The following is an 18,720-nucleotide window of genomic DNA, read 5'->3' on the forward strand; positions in this document are numbered from 1 at the left end:
GCAGCAGGACCCCAAACGTGGCAGCAGGACCCCAAAAGTGACCGAGGGACCCCAAAAGTGGCAGCAGGACCCCAAAAGTGTCAGCGGGACCCCAAAAGTGGCAGTGGGACCCCAAAAGTGACCGAGGGACCCCAAAAGTGGCAGCAGGACCCCAAAAGCAACCAAGGGATCCCAAAAATGACTGAAAGACCCCAAAAGTGACCAAAGGACCCCAAAAGTGGCAGCAGGACTCCAGAAGTGACCGAGGGACCCCAAAAGTGACAGCGGGACCCTATAGATGACTGAGAGACCCCAAAAGTGGCAGTGGGACCCCAAAAGTGACCGAGGGACCCCAAAAGTAGCAGCAGGACCCCAAAAGTGGCAGCGGGACCCCAAAAGTGACCGAGGGACCCCAAAAGTAGCAGCAGGACCCCACTGGTGACAGAGGGACCCTAAAAGTGACACCAGGGACCCCACAGGTGATGTGAGGACCCTAAAGGTGACACCGGGACCCTATAAGAGACACCAGGACCCCATAGATGACATGGGGACCCTAAAGGTGACACGGGGGCCCTATAGATGACAGCAGACCCTATATGTGACGCTGGGACCCCATGGGTGATGCGAGGACCCTAAAGGTGACACCGGGACCCCACAGGAGGCTTGGAACCCCCCTGTAGGTGACGCTGAGGGAAGAGGCCCACGTGGCCCACACCCAGCCATCACCAAGCGGGGCCTTTAACGACCACCGGAGCGCGGGGAGACCCAAAAAGGGCCGAATTCATCCCAAAAAAGAGGCTGAAGAGAGAAAAAAGCGCAGCACTCCCCTGCCCCCAACCCCACCACCCACCTCTGAGAGACGCGCACGGAGCGCAGCGCTTATATACCCCCAGGCCCCTCCCACTTCCGGATCCCGCCTTTCCCCCCTCCGCCAATGAGAACCCACCTTCCCTCAGCAGGGGGCGGGCCGACGCCGTTGCCCCTGGCAACGCCCCGGAAGCGGCTTCCGCCGGCGGCCGGAAGCGGCGGCGCCGCCATGGGCTCGTCCAAGAAGCACCGGGAGCGCGGCGCGGCCGAGGCGGCCGAGGAGGCCCCGGCGGCGGCGGGGGGGGGAGGCGGCGGCGGCGCGGGGCGGCCCCGCGAGCACCGCAAGCACCGGCACCGCGGCGGGGAGCGCCGGGGGAAGCGGAGCCGCTCCCGGGGCGAGCGGGGAGGCGGCGGCGGCTCCTCGGCGGCGGCCTCGGCCTCGTCCGGGCGGCGGGGCCCTGAGGAGACCCCGCGCGGCGGCGGCGGCGGCCATGGGCGAGGAGGAGGAGGAGGAGGAGGCGACGGGGAAGGGCGGCGGGGGAAGAGGGAGCGGCGGGAGGAGAGAGAGGAGCCCGGTGAGGGGGGCGGGGGGGGGCTGGAGGGGGGTGGGGGGGGGTTGGGGGGGTTTGGGGGGGCCTTGAGGGGATTTCGGGGGTCCCGGGGGGGGGGATCTGGGGGATCCTGGGGGCGGTGGGAATGGTCCCGGGGGGCTTTGGGAGGGTTTAGCGGGTCCTGGGGGGCGCTGGGAGGAATTAGGGGTGTTTTGGGGGGGGATTTGGAAGGGGGGGGGGGTCCTGGGGGGCGTTGGGGGGGGATCTGGGGAGTTGTGGGGGTGGTGGGGAGGGTCCTGAGGGGCTTCAGGGGTGTGTGTGTGTGTGGGGGGGATCTGGGGAGTCGTAGGGGGGGTGGGGAGGGTCCTGAGGGGCTCCTGGGGGGCGTGGGGGGGGAGTTTAGGGGGATTTGGGGTGGTTTGGGGGGCTTTGGGGGCTCCCGGGAATTCAGAGGGTCCCGGGAATGGTTTTTGGGGGATTTGGGGGATGCTGGGGGGGATTTGGGGAGTCCTGGGGGGGGGGGAGTTGAAGGGATTTGGGGTGGTTTGGGGGGGGATTTGGGGGGATTTAGGGGGTCCCAGGGTGGAGTTGGGGGTGTTCTGGGGTTGTTTGGGGGATCTCAGGGGGTTTTGCTCGTCCCAAGAAGGTTTTTTGGGGGGGGTTGGGGGGGGGGGGAGTTAAGACCAGGGGGTTTGAGGGGGGCCTGGGTCCCCCCAAACTCACCGAGCCCCCTCCTCAGCCGTCCCCGCCAAGGCGGCCGCGGGGGAGACGTCGCTCAGCGTGGAGGAGACCAAGTGAGCCCCCCCGGGACCCCCCCCCAATCGTGGGGGACCCCTGGACCTAGAGGGGACCCCCAGCGTCACACCCCCCCCCACATGGAGCCCCACGACCCTTAGGGACCCCCCAGGAGACTCCCAACATCCCCCCCATAACGCTCCTGGGGACTCCCCCTAAAGCACGCCCCCCCCTCCCTGGGACGCCCCAATTCACAGAGGTGCCCCCCCCCCAAACCCATGGGGTGCCCCCCCCAATTTCTCAGGGTCACCCTAACCTATAGGATCTCCCTTCCCCCCCCCCCATTAAACCCTTTGGGTCCCCCCACAATCTCTCCCAGGATCCCCCCCCCCAATTTTCCCCTAAGGCCCCCCCCCATCTTTCCCAGGATCCCCCCACCCCAAATCCCCCCCAGTCTCTCCCAGGGACCCTCCCAAACTCCCCCCCCTCCTTTCCCCAGCAGCACCCCCTGCCCCAAACCCCCCCCCCAATCCCCCCATGGCCCCATAAACCCCCCCAACCCACCCCCCAATCTCCCCTGGGGGCTCCCCCCCAACTTCCCCCACCACCCCAGCCCCCCCCCATATTTAGGACCCCCCCCCAATCTCTCCTGGGGGCTCCCCCCCCAAGTTCCCCCCCTCAACCCTCCCCATTTCCCCTGGCAGCAACCCCCCCCAATCCCCCTATGGCCTGCTTCCTGTCCCCCAACCGCCCCCCCAAAATCTCCCCTGTCCCCCCCCCCAACTCCCCCCACCCCCCTTAGCCCCCCCCCCCAATTTAGGACCGCCCCCCAACCCCCCCATTTCCCCCCCCCCCAGCAAACTCCGTGCCAAGCTGGGCCTGAAGCCCCTGGAGCTCTCCGCACCCAAGAAAGGTGAGCGCCCCCCCCCCCCCCCAAACCGGGTGCCCACCCCCTTGGGGAGCCCCCCACCCCCTCGGGGTGCCCCCCACCCCCTCGGGGCCCCCCCCAACTACCCGGTGCCCCCCCCCCCCAGAGGCCGGCACGCAGGAGCAGCCGGTGGTGGCGGAGGCGGTGAACCCGCTGGTGCTGCGGCAGCGCCAGGAGATCCGCGAGCGCCTGGCGGCCGCCAAGGAGAAACGGCTGCACAACCAGCGCCTGGGGTGCGGGGGGGGGATTGGGGGGGGCTGGGGGTGGGATTGGGGGGCTGGGTGGGAGCTGGGGAGGAATTGGGGGGCTGGGGAGGGCTTGGGGGGGGCTTGGGGGGCTTGGGGGGAGGAATTTGGGGGGCTTGGGGGGAGGAATTTGGGGGGCTGGGGGGAGGAATTTGGGGGGCTGGGGGGTATCGGGGGGCTTGGGGGAGGAATTTGGGGGGCTGGGGGGGCGATTGGGGGCTTGGGGGAGGAATTTGGGGGGCTGGGGGGGCGATTGGGGGGCTTGGGGGAGGAATTTGGGGGGCTGGGGGGGAGCTGGGGAGGAATTGTGGGGGTGGGGGGAGGAGTTAGAGAGCTGGGGTGGGAATTGGGGGGGCTGGATTTGGGGGGGAGTTGGGGGGCTTGGCAGGCGGATTGGGGGGCTGGGGGGGAATTGGGGGGCAGAATGGGGGGCTGGGGGGATTTGGGGGGGAATTGGAGGGGCTGGGGGGATTTGGGGGGCTTGAGGGAGGAATTTGGGGGGCTGGGGGGGGTGATTGGGGGCAGAATGGGGGGCTGGGGGGGATTTGGGGGGAATTGGTGCTGGGGGGAGCTGGGGGGCTTGGGGGGAGCTTGGGGTGTGGTGGGGGCAAATTGGGGGGGGCAGGTTGGGGGGGAATTGGGGGACGGGGGGGCAAAATTGGGGGCCTGGGGGCAAATTGGGGGTCGGGGGGGGGGAAATTGGGGTTGGGGGGGGGGGGACAAAATTGGGGGGCAAATTGGTGGCTGGGGGGGGGGGGGCAAATCAGGCACTGGGAGGGCCCAGGAACCTCCAGTCCGTCCCGGGGGGCTGCCAGCGAGGAGCAGAGCCCCCAGACTGCTGTTTTTTTGCCCTAAACCGTGCGTTTTTTGCCCAAACCGGGCGGTTTTTGCCCCGAAGCAGCAAGGTGAAGCCGCTGGGCGAGGCCGAGCCCTGGCTGGACGACGCGGCCGCCTGGATCGAGCGCAGCCGGCAGCTGCAGCGCGAGAGGGAGCTGGCGGAGAAGAGGGTGGGTTTTGGGGTTTGAAACCGCCGGGTTTTGGGCAAAACCACGGGGCTTGGGGTGAGTGCTGGGTTTTGGGGCGAGACGGACGGGTTTTGGGGAGAAATCGCCAGGTTTGGGGTGGAGGTGCAGGGTTTGGGGCAAAACTGACAGGAGAGTGCATGGGGGTTTGGGGTGAAAATGCAGGGTTTTGGGCAAAACTGACAGGAGAGTGGGTGAGGGGCTTTGAGGCAAAAAAGTTGGGTTTTGGGCAAAATCAACAGGTGGGTGTATGAGGGGTTTTGGGGGGTGAGATGGATGGGTGGGTTTGGGGGTGAACTGTTGGGTTTTGGGGTGAAACCATGGGGTTTTGGGCAAAACCACCGGCTTTTAGGTGAGACCACCGGGTTTTAGGGCAAACCGCCAGGTTTTGGGGTGAAAGCGCCGGGTTTAGGGTCTAAATGGTGGGGTTTTGTGGCGCGACAGTGGGCTTTCGGGGTGAAACTGCCGGGTTTTGGGGCGAGGGCGCCGGTTTTGGGTTGAAACCGTGTGTTTTTAGGCCAAGCTGCTGGAGGAGATGGACCAGGAGTTCGGCGTCAGCACCCTGGTGGAGGAGGAGTTCATGCGGCGCCGCAGGGTGAGGGGGCGTCGCGGGGGGCGTCGTTGGGGACGGGATGCCATCGGGGACGGGGGACACCCGTGGGGACACCCCTGGGGATTGGGGACACCCCATGGGACACCCGTGGGGACACCACTGGGGATGTGTTTGGGGACAGGGGACACCACTGGGGACGGAGGACGTGTTTGGGGACACCGTTGGGGATGTTTGGGGACACGGGACACCGCTGGGGACACGCCTGGGGATTGGGGACACCCCATGGGACACCCTTGGGGACAGGGGACACCGTTGGGGACGTCACTGGGGATGAAAACACCACTGGGGACATGTTTGGAGACAGGGGACCCCACTGGGGACAGAGCACGTGGTTGGGGACACCGTTGGGGACATGTTTGGGGACAGGAGACACCACTGGGGACACGCCTGGGGATTGGGGGCACCCCATGGGACACCCTTGGGGACAGGGGACACCAATGGGGATGGGGACACCACTGGGGGACATGTTTGGGGATGGGGGACCCCATTGGGGTCAGAGGATGTGGTTGGGGACACCGCTGGGGACGTGGCTGGGGACAGGGGACACCGTTGGGGGACATGTTTGGGGACACGACGGAGAACGCTTTTGGGGACAGAAAGCGGGGTTGGGGACACGGGGTGCCTTGGGGGGGACACATCGGGGACAGGGGACACGGGGACACCGTGGTTGGGGCTGGCGGGGACGTGCTGGGGACAGGGCACAGGGTCGGGGATGTTTTGGGGACAGGGTTGGGGACACGGGGACAGGGTTGGGGACACGGGGTGCTTTGGGGGGACACCAGTGGGGAGGTGGGGACACCACGTTTGGGGGTGGCGGGGACGTGCTGGGGGCAGGTTATGGGGTCGGAGATGTTTTGGGGGCACGACTGGGGACACGGGGACAGGGGACACGTTGGGGACACGGGGACAGGACGCGGTTGGGGACCACTCATTGGGGTTGATGAATTATTGGCGACCCGGTTGGTGCCGGGGGACACCTTGGGGACGCCGTTGGGACCGGTGTCCCACCCCGGTGACACGTCCCCCCCCCGGTGTCCCCCCAGGAGCTGTACAGCGCCCGGGACCTGCAGGGGCTGGCGGTGGAGCACGACCCCGGCGCCATCCGCGAGGGGCAGACGCTGGTGCTCACCCTCAAGGACAAAGGTGACAACGGGGTCCCCCAGGGTCCCCACGTGTCCCCGGGGGGGGCGTTTTGTCACCGTCCCCTCATTTTGGGTCCCCCCGCCCCCTATTTTGTCACCGTCCCCTTGTTCGGGGGACCCCCAGCCGCCATTTTGTGTCCCCTTCCCTATGGCCACCATGTTGGGGTACCCCCAGCCGCCATTTTGTGTCCTCTTCCCCTCATGGCCACCATGTTGGGATCCCCCAACTGCCATTTTGTGCCTCCTTCCCCTCACAGCCACCATGTCGGGGTGCCCCTCAGGGCATTTTGTGACCCTTTCCCCCATGGCCACCATGTTGGGGTACCCCCAACCGCCATTTTGTGTCCTCTTCCCCTCACGGCCACCATGTTGGGGTGCCCCGTAGGCCATTTTGTGTCCCCTTCCCCCATGGCCACCATGTTGGGATCCCCCAACCGCCATTTTGTGTCCCCTAACCCACCGTGGCCGCCACGTTGGGACACCCCTCAGTGCATTTTGTGACCCTTTCCCCCATGGCCACCATGTTGGGATCCCCCAACTGCCATTTTGTGCCTCCTTCCCCTCACGGCCACCATGTTGGGGTGCCCTGTAGGGCATTTTGTGACCCCTTCCCCCCCACAGCCACCATGTTGGGACCCCAACCGCCATTTTGTGTCCCCTTCCCCCCCGTGGCCGCCACGTTGGGACACCCTTCAGGACATTTTGTGACCCCTTTTCCCCCACGGCCGCCATGTTGGGACGCCCCAACCACCGTTTTGTGCCCCCTTTCCCCACCACCATGTTGGAGCGCCCATGACCACCATACCGTGTCCTCCCCACGCCCCTCTTCCGCCCCCCCCGGCCCTGTCCCCGTCCCCTGACGCCCCCCCCGGCCCTGTCCCCGTCCCCTGACGCCCCCCCCGTCCCCAGGGGTGCTGGAGGAGGCGGAGGACGTCCTGGTGGACGTCGGCCTGGTGGACGCCGAGAAGGCGGCCGAGAACGTGGAGCGGCGCCGCGCCAAGCCGGGCTACGTCCCCTACGAGGACGAGGACCCTGCCAACGCGCTCCAGGTGCGGCGGGGGCCCCGTCCCCGTAGCCCCCCCGTCCCCGTAGCCCCCCCGTCCCCGTAGCCCCCCCGTCCCCGTAGCTTCTCTGTCCTCACAACCCCCTTGTCCATATAACCCCTTTGTCCCCATAACCCGCATCCCCAACCCTGGTCCATATAACCCCCCCACCCCATAACCCCTCTGTCCCCATAACCCCCCTGTCCCCCAACTCTGGTCCATATAATTCCTCTGGCCCCATAACCCCCCATGTCCATATAACCCCCCCACCCCATAACCTCTCCGTACCCATAACCTCTCCGTACCCATAACCCCCCCGTCCCCCAACCCTGGTCCATATAATCCCTCTGTCCCCGTAACCCACCCCCGTCCATATAACCCCTCCATCCCCATAACCCCTGTCCCCAAAACCCCCCCATCCCCCCCCCCCCGGTCCCCATAACCCCCCCCATCCCCATAACCCCCCCCATCCCCAAATCCTGGACCCCATAACCCCCTGGTCCCCATAACCCCCCCCCATCCCCATAAACCCCATCCCCGTAATCCCCCCATCCCCAAATCCTGGTCCCCATAACCCCTCCGTCCCCATAACCCCACCGTCCCCCAACCCCCGTCCATATAACCCCCCCCACCCTATAACCCCCTTACCCCCCAACTGTGGTCCATATAATTCCTCCATCCCCATAACTCCCCCCTGTCCATATAACCTCTCCATCCCCATAACCCCCCCCACCCCGTAACCCCTCCGTCCCCATAACCCCACCGTCCCCCAACCCCCGTCCATATAACCCCCCCCACCCTATAACCCCCCCACCGCCCAACCCTGGTCCATATAACTCCTCCGTCCCCATAACCCACCCCTGTCCATATAACGCTTCCATCCCCATAACCCCCCCATCCCCATAAACCCCGTCCCCATAACCCCCCCATCCCCCAACCCTGGTCCATATAACCCCCGTCCCCATAACCCCCCCGTCCCGCAACCCTGGTCCATATAACCCCCTCCGTCCCCATAACCCCCTCCGTCCCCATAACCCCCTCCGTCCCCATAACCCCCCTGTCCCCATAACCCCCCCGTCCCCATAACCCCCCCAGGGCCCCAAGGAGCGCGTGGTGCTCCCCAAATACGAGGAGGTGCTGGGCCCCGCGCCGCGCCCCAGCTTCCGCCTGGGGGCCATGGGGACGGCGGCGGCGGGGGACAAGGACGGGGGGGCCGCCCCGCGCCCCCCCGGCCCCGAGCCCCAGAGCCTGGAGCTGCCCCCCCTGCGCCTGGCGCCCGAGTACCTCACGCCGCAAGAGGTGGGTTTGGGGGCGGTGCGGGGTAACTTTGGGGGGGCGTTTGGGGGGGTTTGGGGTCAGTTTGGGGGGGTTTGGGGTCAGTTTGGGGGGGTTTGGGGTCAGTTTGGGGGGGGTTGGGGTCAGTTTGGGGGGGGTTGGGGTCAGTTTGGGGGTGTTTGGGGTCAGTTTGGGGGATTGGGGGTGGGTTTGGGGTCAGTTTGGGGGGTTCGGGTCATTTTGGGGAGGTTCGGGGTCAGTTTTGGGGGTGCTGAGGTCAGTTTGGGGGTTTGGGGTTGCTTTTTTGGGGGTTGTGGTCAGTTTGGGGGGGGTTTGGGGTCAGTTTTTGGGGAGTTAGGGTTAGTTTTAGGAGTTTTTGGGTCAGTTTTGGGGGTTTGGGGTCAGTTTTTGGGGGGCTTGGGGATAGTTTGGGGAAGCTTAGGGTCAGTTTGGGGGGGTTGGGAGGGTTCTGGGTCAGTTTGGGGGGTGTTGGGGTCAGTTTTTGGGGTTTTGGTGTCAGATTTTTTGGGGTTGGTTTGGGGGATTGGGGGTGGGTTTGGGGTCAGTTTTGGGGGGGTTTCGGGTCGTTTTGGGGAGGTTCGGGGTCAGTTTTGGGGGTGCTGAGGTCAGTTTGGGGGTTTGGGGTTGTTTTTTTGGGGGTTGTGGTCAGTTTGGGGGGGGTTTGGGGTCAGTTTTTGGGGGGTTAGGGTTAGTTTTAGGAGTTTTTGGGTCAGTTTTCGGGGTTTGGGGCCAGTTTTTGGGGGGTTAGGGTTAGTTTTAGGAGTTTTTGGGTCAGTTTTGGGGGTTTGGGGTCAGTTTTTGGGGGGGTTGGGGTTAGTTTGGGGAAATTTAGGGTCAGTTTGGGGGGGTTGGGAGGGTTCTGGGTCAGTTTGGGGGGGTTGGGGTCAGTTTTTGGGGTTTTGGTGTCAGATTTGGGGGTTTGGGGTTGGTTTGGGGGATTGGGGGTAGGTTTGGGGTCAGTTTTGGGGGGGTTCGGGTCGTTTTGGGGAGGTTCGGGGTCAGTTTTGGGGGTGCTGAGGTCAGTTTGGGGGTTTGGGGTTGTTTTTTTGGGGGTTGTGGTCAGTTTGGGGAGGGTTTGGGGTCAGTTTTTGGGGGGTTAGGGTTAGTTTTAGGAGTTTTTGGGTCAGTTTTGGGGGTTTGGGGTCAGTTTTTGGGGGGCTTGGGGATAGTTTGGGGAAGCTTAGGGTCAGTTTGGGGGGGTTGGGAGGGTTCTGGGTCAGTTTGGGGGGGGTTTGGGGTCAGTTTTGGGGGGGTTAGGGTTAGTTTTAGGAGTTTTTGGGTCAGTTTTGGGGGTTTGGGGTCAGTTTTTGGGGGGCTTGGGGATAGTTTGGGGAAGCTTAGGGTCAGTTTGGGGGGGTTGGGAGGGTTCTGGGTCAGTTTGGGGGGGTGTTGGGGTCAGTTTTTGGGGTTTTGGTGTCAGTTTTCGGGGTTTGGGATGGTTTTTGGGGGGTTGGGTTTTGGGGAAGCTCAGGGTTGGTTTGGGGGGGGTTGGAAGGCTTTGGGGTCAGTTTGGGAGGTGTTGGGGTCGGTTTGGGATCAGTTTGAGGTGGGTTTGAGGTTAGTTTTGCGGATGTTGGGTCAATTTGGGGTTTGGGGTCATTTTTTTGGTGTTTGGGGTTGGTTGGGGGGGTTTGGGGTCAGTTTGTCAGGGTTTAGCGTTGGTTTTTTGGGGGTTGGGATCAGTTTGGGGGGGTTTGGGGTCAATTTTGGGGGGTTTGGGGTCAGTTTCAGTGGGTTCGGGGGGTATTGGGATGGGTTGGGGTGGCTTTGGGCAGGTTTGGAGGAATTTGGCTTTCAGGTCAGTTTGGGGACGCTTTGGGCTCAGTTTGGGTGGATTTGGGGTCGCTTTGGGCAGCTTTGGGGGCTGTTGGGGTAGGTTTGGAGGGATTTGGTTGATTTGGGGGGGAGGTGGGGTGGTTTTCGGATAGTTTTGGGTGGATTTTGGGTGGGTTTGGGGGTTTTGGACTATTCTCGGTGTGATTTGGCTGGCTTTGGGGATGGTTTGGGGTGCGACTGGGGCACTTGAGGGCAGCTCGGGCTCGTTTGGGGGCTGTTTTTGGGGCCGGTTTGGGGCTGGCTTTGTGGGAATCCCCTCGGGGAGGGGGGGCAGCAGTGTCTGAGCCCCCCCGTGTCCCCCCCCCCCCGGCAGTGCGAGGGGTTCCGGCGGACGCGGCGCCGGGTGCGCCGGCTGCGGCGCCGGGAGCGGCTGCGTGCGGACGACCTCCTGCCCCTGGCCCCCGGCGACACCGAGGGCGACTTCGGCTCCAGGTGGGTGCTGGGGGGGGGCACCCATGGGTGCTTGGGGGGGGGGGGAGCACCCGCCTGCCGCCCCCCCCCTTCCCTTTGTAACCACAAGGGTTTGTGTGTGCCCCCCCCCAGATCGCGGGGCCGGGGCCGTCGGGTGCAGGAGGATGAGGAAGGGGGGGAGGCGGAGGGGGGGGCAGACGGAGCCCCCCCTGCGGACCCCCCCGGGACCGGTGCGGCCCCCCCCGGCTCCCCCCTGCCCTCTGACGACACCCGGGTGGAGAGCATGGACATCAGCAGCGACGGTGAGTGCGGGGGGGGCGGGGGGCTTTTTGGGGGGGGGGGCCTGGGGGTAAATAATTGGGGATGGGGGCAGGTGGGGGCGGCTTTGGGGGCAATTAGGGTTGGGGGTTTGGGGGCAATTAGGGTTGGGGGCAGATGGAGGGGGTTTTGGGGGTTAATTAGGGTTGGGGGCTTTGGGGAAAATTAGGGGTGGGGGCGAATGAAGGGGGCTTTCGGGGTTAATTAGGGCTGGGGCAGATGGGGGGGTTTGTGGTTAATTAGGGTTGCAGGTGGATGAAGGAGGCTTTTGGGGTAATTAGGTTCGGAGGGGGCTTTTGGGGTTAATTAGGGTTGGGGCAGATGGAGGGGGGTGGGATAATTAGGTTCAGAGGGGGCTTCCGGGGTAATTAGGGACGTGGGCAGATGGAAGGGGCTTTTGGGGACAAATAATTAAGGCTGGGGGCAGGCGGAGGGGGCTTGGGGCAAACAGAAGGGGCTGGGGGGGGCACACGGAGGTCCTGGATATTTGGGGACGCGGCGGGGGGGTGACACGGGGGGGCACCCTTTAGGGGTTCCCCATCCCCGTAACGCTTCCCTCATCCAGCGCAGCTCCCCCCGGGGTGCCCCTCTCCCCCCCCACCTACCCAAATTCCCCAATTTTTCCCCTTTTTTTCCCCCCCCCCTTGCAGAGGACGCGGCGCCCCCCGGCTCGCCCCCCCGGCTGGAGGAGGACGAGGCGGAGCAGGAGCTGCAGCAGCAGCTGGAGCGCGGCCGCCGCCTGCGCCAGCTCCAGCAGCTCCGCGAAGCCGCCGGCGACCCCGTGGGTGCTCCCCTGGGTGGGGGGGGGGGGCCACAAGGGTGCTGCCTCCCCTCCTCCCAGAGGACCCCCCCTAAAATCCCGCGTTTCCTCCCCAAAAAGGTGCTGGAGCTGGTGCAGCGGCGGGGGGCGGCGGCGGGGGCCGGGCCGGACCCCCGGAGCAGTGCCATCGTCTTCAACGCCACGTCCGAGTTCTGCCGGACCCTGGGCGAGATCCCCACCTACGGGCTGGCGGGGAACCGCGAGGAGCAGGAGGAGCTGATGGGGGCGGGGGGGCGGTTAAATGGGGGCGGGGGGCAACTGAATGGGGGCTGGGGGCACTTAAATGGGGGCTGGGGGCAACTGAATGGGGGCGAGGGGCACTTAAATGGGGGCTGGGGGCAACTGTGGGGGCGAGGGGCACTTAAACGGGGGCTGGGGGCTGGGGGCAACTGAATGGGGGCGAGAGGGGCACTTAAATGGGGGCTGGGGGCAACTGAATGGGGGCGAGGGGCACTTAAATGGGGGCTGGGGGCAACTGAATGGGGGCGAGGGGCACTTAAATGGGGGCTGGGGGCAACTGAATGGGGGCGAGGGGCACTTAAATGGGGGTTGAGGGCAACTAAATGGGGGTGAGGGGCTAAATGGGGTTAAATGGGGGCAGGGGGCAACTGAATGGGGGTGGGGGGGCACCTGAGTTGGGGCGGGGGGCAAATGGAAGGGGGTTTGAGGGCAGTTAAAGAGACCTGGGGGCAAATAAATCAGGGCTTAGGGGCAATTAAATCCGGGGTTTGGGGCAAATGGAGGAGGGTTGGGGGCAAATAAGGAGGGCTTGGGGCACGTGGAGGGGGGTTAGGGGTAGACAATTAGGGCTGGGGGCAAAAAGGAGGGGGTTTGGGGCAAGTAAGGAGGGCTGGGGGCTGGTGGGGGAGTTTTGGGGGGTGGTAAAAGGGGGTTTGGGGCAAACGGAGGGGGTTTTGGGGCAAATAGCGAGGGCTGGGGGCGGATGGAGGAGGTTTGGGGTAAAATGGAGGGGGTTTGGGGCAAATAAATCAGGGCTGGGGGCTGGTGGAGGGGGGTTTGGGGCAAACGGGGGTTTGGGGCAAATAAGGAGGGCTGGGGGTAAAAGGGAGGGGGTTTTGGGGTAAAAGGGAGGGGGGTTTGGGGTAAAAGGGAGGGGGGTTTGGGGTAAAAGGGGGGGGGGTTTGGGGTAAAAGGGGGGGGGGTTTGGGGTAAAAGGGGGGGGGGTTTGGGGGCAAATAGGAGGGGGGTTTGGGGTAAAAGGGAGGGGGGTTTGGGGTAAAAGGGAGGGGGGCTTGGGGTAAAAGGGAGGGGGGCTTGGGGTAAATAAAAGGGCTGGGGGCAGAGGAGGGGCTTTGGGGTAAAAGGGAGGGGGGTTTGGGGTAAAAGGGAGGGGGGTTTGGGGCAAATAAATCAGGGCTGGGGGCAGATGGGGGGCTTTGGGGTAAAAGGGAGGGGCTTTGGGGTAAAAGGGAGGGGCTTTGGGGCAAAAGGGAGGGGCTTTGGGGTAAAAGGGAGGGGGCTTTGGGGTAAAAGGGAGGGGCTTTGGGGCAAAAAATCAGGGCTGGGGTAAAAGGGAGGGGCTTTGGGGTAAAAGGGAGGGGGCTTTGGGGTAAAAGGGAGGGGCTTTGGGGTAAAAGGGAGGGGGGTTTGGGGCAAATAAAGGGGGCTGGGGGTAAAAGGGAGGGGTTTGGGGTAAAAGGGAGGGGGTTTGGGGTAAAAGGGGAGGGGTTTGGGGTCCCCCGCGCCCCTCACCCCCCCTGCCCCCCCCCCCCCAGGACTTCGAGCGGGACGAGCGCCCGTCGCCCCCCGGGGCCCCCGACTCGGAGGGGGAGGAGAACGTGGGCTGGAGCAGCGTCAACCTGGCCGAGGAGCGGCAGCACCAGGACGTGAGCTGGGGGGGGGGGGGGGGACACCCCAAAAACGGGGGCACCCCGAAACGGGGGCGCCCCCGAAACACGCCCCAAAAACACAGGAAACCCCCCAAAAAAAAAAAAAAAACCACGAAACGCACCCCAAAAACAGGGGCAGCCCTAAAAGAAACGCACTGAACAGGGGCACCCCAAAACGGGGCACCCCCAGAAAAACACCCCAAAAAAACCCCAAAATACCCCAAAAGCAGGGGAACCCCAAAATACCCCAAAATACCCCAAAAACAGGGGCAGCCACTGAACAGGGGCACCCCAAAAAAAAAAACCACCCCAAAACCAGGGGAACTCCCTGCACCCCTCCAAAAAAAACCACCCCAAAACAGGGGGCAGAGGAACCCCAAAAACAGGGGCACCACAAAAAAACACACCCCAAAACCAGGGGTACCCCCAAAAACAGGGGCACACCCCCCAAAAAAAACACCCCAAAAGCAGGGGAAACCCCCCAAAACCAGGGGAACTCTCTAAAACACCCCAAAAACAGAGGAACCCCAAAACGCCCCCAAAACAGGGGCACCCCAAAACCGGGGGAACTCCCCAAAACACCCCCAAAACCAGGGGCACCCCAAAAAATAAGGGCACCCCAAAACCAAACCCACCCGGAACAGGGATACCCCAAAACCAGGGGCACCCCCCAAAAAAAATAATAACAGGAGCACCCCAAAAACGGCACACTGAACGGGGGCACCCCAAAACCAGGGACAATCCCCCCAAAAAACACCTGGAACAAGGGCACCCCCAAAACCTGGGGGCACCCCAAAACGGTGCTGGCACCCCCCAAAAAGGGGCCCCCAAACGGGGGCTTTTGGGGGCGCAGCCGGCAGGTTTGGGGGTCTCTGTGGGTCTGGAGCAGCGCGGGTGGTCCGGGGGGGGGTCCCTAAAATGGCGGGGGGCCGTTCCCGAGCGCCGTTTTTCCCAATTTCCCCGTTTTTCGCCCCAGTTTTCGGCGTCGTCCACCACCATCCTGGACGAGGAGCCCATCGTCAACCGGGGCCTGGCCGCCGCGCTGCTGCTCTGCCAGAACAAGGGTGGGGTTTGGGGGGTCCCGGGGGGTTTGGGGTCCCGGGGGGGGGTTTGGGGGTCCCCGGGAGGGATTTGGGGTCCCCAGGGGGGTTGGGGTCCCAACTGGGGGAAATTGGGGGGATTTGGGGTCCCCAGGGGGGATTTGGGGTCCCCATTGGGGGGTTTGGGGTCCCTGGGGGAAATCGGGGGGGGGTTGGGGTCCCAAATGGGGGGAAATTGGGGGGATTTGGGGTCCCCGGGGGGGTTGGGGGTCCCTGGGGTGGGGGTTGGGGTCCCAACTGGGGGAAATTGGGGGGATTTGGGGTCCTTATTGGGGGGATTTGGGGTCCCCGGGGGGGATTTGGGGTCCCCATTGGGGGGTTTGGGGTCCCTATCAGGGGGAAATCGGGGGATTTGGGGTCCCCGGGGGGTTGGGGGTCCCTGGGGGGGGGTTGGGGTCTCGGGGGGGGGGTTGGGGTCCCCATTGGGGGGATTTGGGGTCCTTATTGGGGGGATTTGGGGTCCCCGGGGGGGTTGGGGGTCCCTGGGGGGGGGGTTGGGGTCCCAATTGGGGGAAATTGGGGGGGATTTGGGGTCCTTATTGGGGGGATTTGGGGTCCCCGGGGGGATTTGGGGTCCCCATTGGGGGGTTTGGGGTCCCTATCAGGGGGGGGAAATTGGGGGGATTTGGGGTCCCCGGGGGGTTGGGGTCCCTGGGGAAATCGGGGGGGTTGGGGTCCCAAATGGGGGAAATTGGGGGGATTTGGGGTCTCGGGGGGGGGGGGGGGGGTTGGGGTCCCCATTGGGGGGATTTGGGGTCCCTATCAGGGGGAAATTGGGGGGATTTGGGGTCCCCGGGGGGTTGGGGGTCCCTGGGGGGGGTTGGGGTCCCAATTGGGGGAAATTGGGGGGATTTGGGGTCCTTATTGGGGGGATTTGGGGTCCCTGGGGGGTTTGGGGTCCCAATTGGGGGAAACTGGGGGGATTTGGGGTCCCTATTGGGGGGATTTGGGGTCCCTATTGGGGGAATTTGGGGTCCCCGGGGGGTTGGGGTCCCAATTGGGAGAAATTGGGGGGATTTGGGGTCCCTATTGGGGGGATTTGGGGTCCCGGGGGGGGGGGGAGGTTGGGGTCCCTATTGGGGGGCGTTTTGCGTTCCGACTTGGGGGGATTTGGGGTCCCTACCGGGGGGGTTGGGGTCTCTATTAGGGGAAATTGGGGTCCTAGGGGTGGCTTCCTGTTCCCGTTGGGAGAAATGGGGGGCGTTTTGGGGTCCCGGGGGTGTCCCTGCGCCCCCCGACCCCGTTGCCCCCCCCCAGGGCTGCTGGAGACCACGGTGCAGAAGGTGGCGCGCGTCAAGGCCCCCAACAAGTCCCTGCCCTCGGCCGTCTACTGCATCGAGGACAAGATGTGCGCCCCCGGGACCCCCCGCGCCCCCTGGGACCCCCCAGCCCCCTGTGCCCCCCCCCCCATCCTTTTGAGCCCCCCAATTCCCCCTCGGTGCCCCCATCCCGATGTCTCCCTCAATGCCCCCCATCCCAATGCCTGCCCCCCCGGTGCCCCCCCCCTTGACACCCCCCCCCTTGGTGCCCCCCAGCACCCCCATCCCGATGTCTCCCCCCAATGCCCCCCATCCCCATGTCCCCCACCTTGCTGCCCCCTCGGCGCGCCCCCAGTGCCCCCCCCCACCTCGCCACCCCCCCCATGCCCCCCCCAGCCCCCCAGCGCCACCCCCACCCCCTTGGTGCCCCCCATCCCGACGTCTCCCCCCCAGTGCCCCCATCCCCATGTCCCCCCACCTTGCTGCCCCCTCGGCGCCCCCCAGTGCCCCCCCCACCTCACCACCCCCCCCAATGCCCCCCCAGCACCCCCACCCCCTCGGTGCCCCCCATCCCGACGTCTCCCCCCCAATGCCCCCCATCCCCATGTCCCCCCACCTTGCTGCCCCCTCGGCGCCCCCCGGTGCCCCATCCCTCAGCGCCCCCCCACCTCACCGCCACCCCCCCCACTGACGCCGCCCCCCCCGGTGCCCCCCCCAGGGCGATCGACGACAAGTACAGCCGGCGCGAGGAGTACCGCGGCTTCACGCAGGACTTCAAGGAGAAGGAGGGCTACCGGCCCGACGTCAAGATCGAGTACGTGGACGAGACCGGCCGCAAGCTCACCCCAAAAGAGGTACCCCCAAAAAACCTGGGGGCGGGGGGCACCGTGACCCCCCCGGACCCTCTTAACCCCCGTGTCCCCCCCCCCAGGCCTTCCGGCAGCTCTCGCACCGCTTCCACGGGAAGGGCTCGGGGAAGATGAAGACGGAGCGCAGGATGAAGAAGCTGGACGAGGAGGCGGTGAGCGGGGATTTGGGGTCCCCCCCCCCACCCCCCGGGGGGGTTTGGGGTGCGGGGGGCCTCGCGCCCCCCTTTTTTGGGGTGGTCGGAACCTTACGGGGTCCCCGCGGTCTTTTTGGGGGGGTCTCGTGTCCCGTTTCGGGGCTTTCGGCGCTATTTGGGGTCTCCCCTCATTATTTGGGGTCTCCCTCATTATTTGGGGTCTCCCCTCATTATTTGGGGTCTCCCCTCATTATTTGGGGTCCCCTCATTATTTGGGGTCCCCTCATTATTTGGGGTCACTCATGTCCCGTTTTGGGGCTTTTGGCACTTTTTGGGGTCTTCCCAGATTACTGGCGCTTCCTCATGTCCCGTTTTGGGGCTTTTGGAACCTTTTGAGGTCCCCCCACTTTTTGGGGTCCCTCATGTCCCGTTTTGGGGCTTTTGGCACTTTCTGGGGTCTCCCCTTTCATTTGGGGTCCCCACATTATTTAGGATCCCCTCATTGTTTGGGGTCCCCAAATTATTTGGGGTCCCTCATGTCCCGTTTTGGGGCTTTTGGAACCTCTTGGGGTCCCCCCACTTTTTGGGGTCCCTCATGTCCCGTTTTGGGGCTTTTGGCAGTTTTTGGGGTCTTCCCAGATTACTGGGGTCCCTCATGTCCCGTTTTGGGGCTTTTGGCACCTTTTGGGGTCTTCCCACATTATTTGGGGTCCCTACATTATTTGGGGGATCTCTGGGCCATTTCGGGGCCAGGTTGGGGGCGGTTTTGGGACCGCTTTGGGGGGGGGGTCTGGGTCATCTTGGGGTGGTTTTGGGGCTGTTCTGTGGCGGTTTTGGGCCTGTTTCGGGTCTGGGCTGTTTGGGGGTGGTTTTGGGGCCGTTTGGGGCCGTTTTGGGGCCGGTGAGGCCGCAGCAGCCCCGTACCCCGCAGCTGCTGAAGAAGATGAGCTCCAGCGACACCCCGCTGGGCACCGTGGCCCTGCTGCAGGAGAAGCAGCGCGCCCAGAAGACGCCCTACATCGTGCTCAGCGGCAGCGGCAAGAGCATGAACGCGTCAGTGGGGCACTGGGGGCACTGGGAGGGGGCTTGGGGGGCGCTGGGGGCACTGGGAGGGGCGTTTGTGGGGACTGGGAGCACTGGGAAGGTCATGAATGCATCAGTGGGGCACTGGGAGGGGCGCTGGGGGCACTGGGAGGGGCGTTTGTGGGGACTGGGAGCACTGGGAAGAGCATGAATGGGGACTGGGGGCACTGGGAGGGGCGCTGGGGGCACTGGGAGGGGCGTTTGTGGGGACTGGGAGCACTGGGAAGGTCATGAATGGGGACTGGGAGCACTGGGAGGGGTGCTGGGGGGCACTGGGAGCACTGGGAGGGGGCCTGGGGGATGCTGGGGGCACTGGGAGGGGGCTTGAGGGGGTGCTGGGAGCACTGGGAAGGGCATTTGTGGGCACTGGGAGGGGCACTGGGAGCACTGGGAGGGGTGCTGGGAGTGCTGGGAGGGGCATTTGTGGGAACTGGGAGCACTGGGAAGGGCATGAATGGGGACTGGGAGCACTGGGAGGGGCACAGAAGGGCGCTGGGAGCACTGGGAGGGCGCTGGTTGGCACTGGGAGCCGTGTCCCCGCTGACCCCCCCCCCCCCAGGAACACCATCACCAAGTGACCCGGAGCCCCCCCGGCACCCCCGGACCCCGCGTGGCCCCCCCGCGGCCCCCCCGCTCCGGCCCCACGGGGCCAATAAAGGGCTGGGGACGTCCCCGCGTG

At 65.1% G+C, this 18,720-nt stretch overlaps 1 protein-coding gene across 1 annotated transcript; it reads left to right on the top strand.

Annotated features, from left to right (window-relative positions):
* Window positions 1-898: 898 nt before the first annotated feature.
* On the top strand, window positions 899-18,712 carry LOC136789253 (U4/U6.U5 tri-snRNP-associated protein 1-like). The gene is made up of 20 exons (XM_066989285.1): window positions 899-1,361; window positions 2,077-2,131; window positions 2,930-2,985; window positions 3,107-3,233; window positions 4,147-4,252; window positions 4,785-4,862; window positions 5,924-6,023; window positions 6,932-7,071; window positions 8,161-8,364; window positions 10,511-10,629; window positions 10,741-10,910; window positions 11,577-11,707; window positions 11,807-11,967; window positions 13,482-13,593; window positions 14,573-14,660; window positions 15,954-16,044; window positions 16,674-16,809; window positions 16,887-16,976; window positions 17,890-18,011; window positions 18,601-18,712. The coding sequence occupies exons 1-20, from the start codon at window positions 914-916 to the stop codon at window positions 18,617-18,619; spliced, it is 2,553 nt and encodes an 850-aa protein (XP_066845386.1). The 5' UTR covers window positions 899-913; the 3' UTR covers window positions 18,620-18,712.
* Window positions 18,713-18,720: the final 8 nt, after the last annotated feature.

This window comes from Anser cygnoides, unplaced genomic scaffold (assembly GCF_040182565.1).
Source record: "Anser cygnoides isolate HZ-2024a breed goose unplaced genomic scaffold, Taihu_goose_T2T_genome scaffold_43_1, whole genome shotgun sequence".
In the NCBI taxonomy this organism is placed as follows: domain Eukaryota; kingdom Metazoa; phylum Chordata; class Aves; order Anseriformes; family Anatidae; genus Anser; species Anser cygnoides.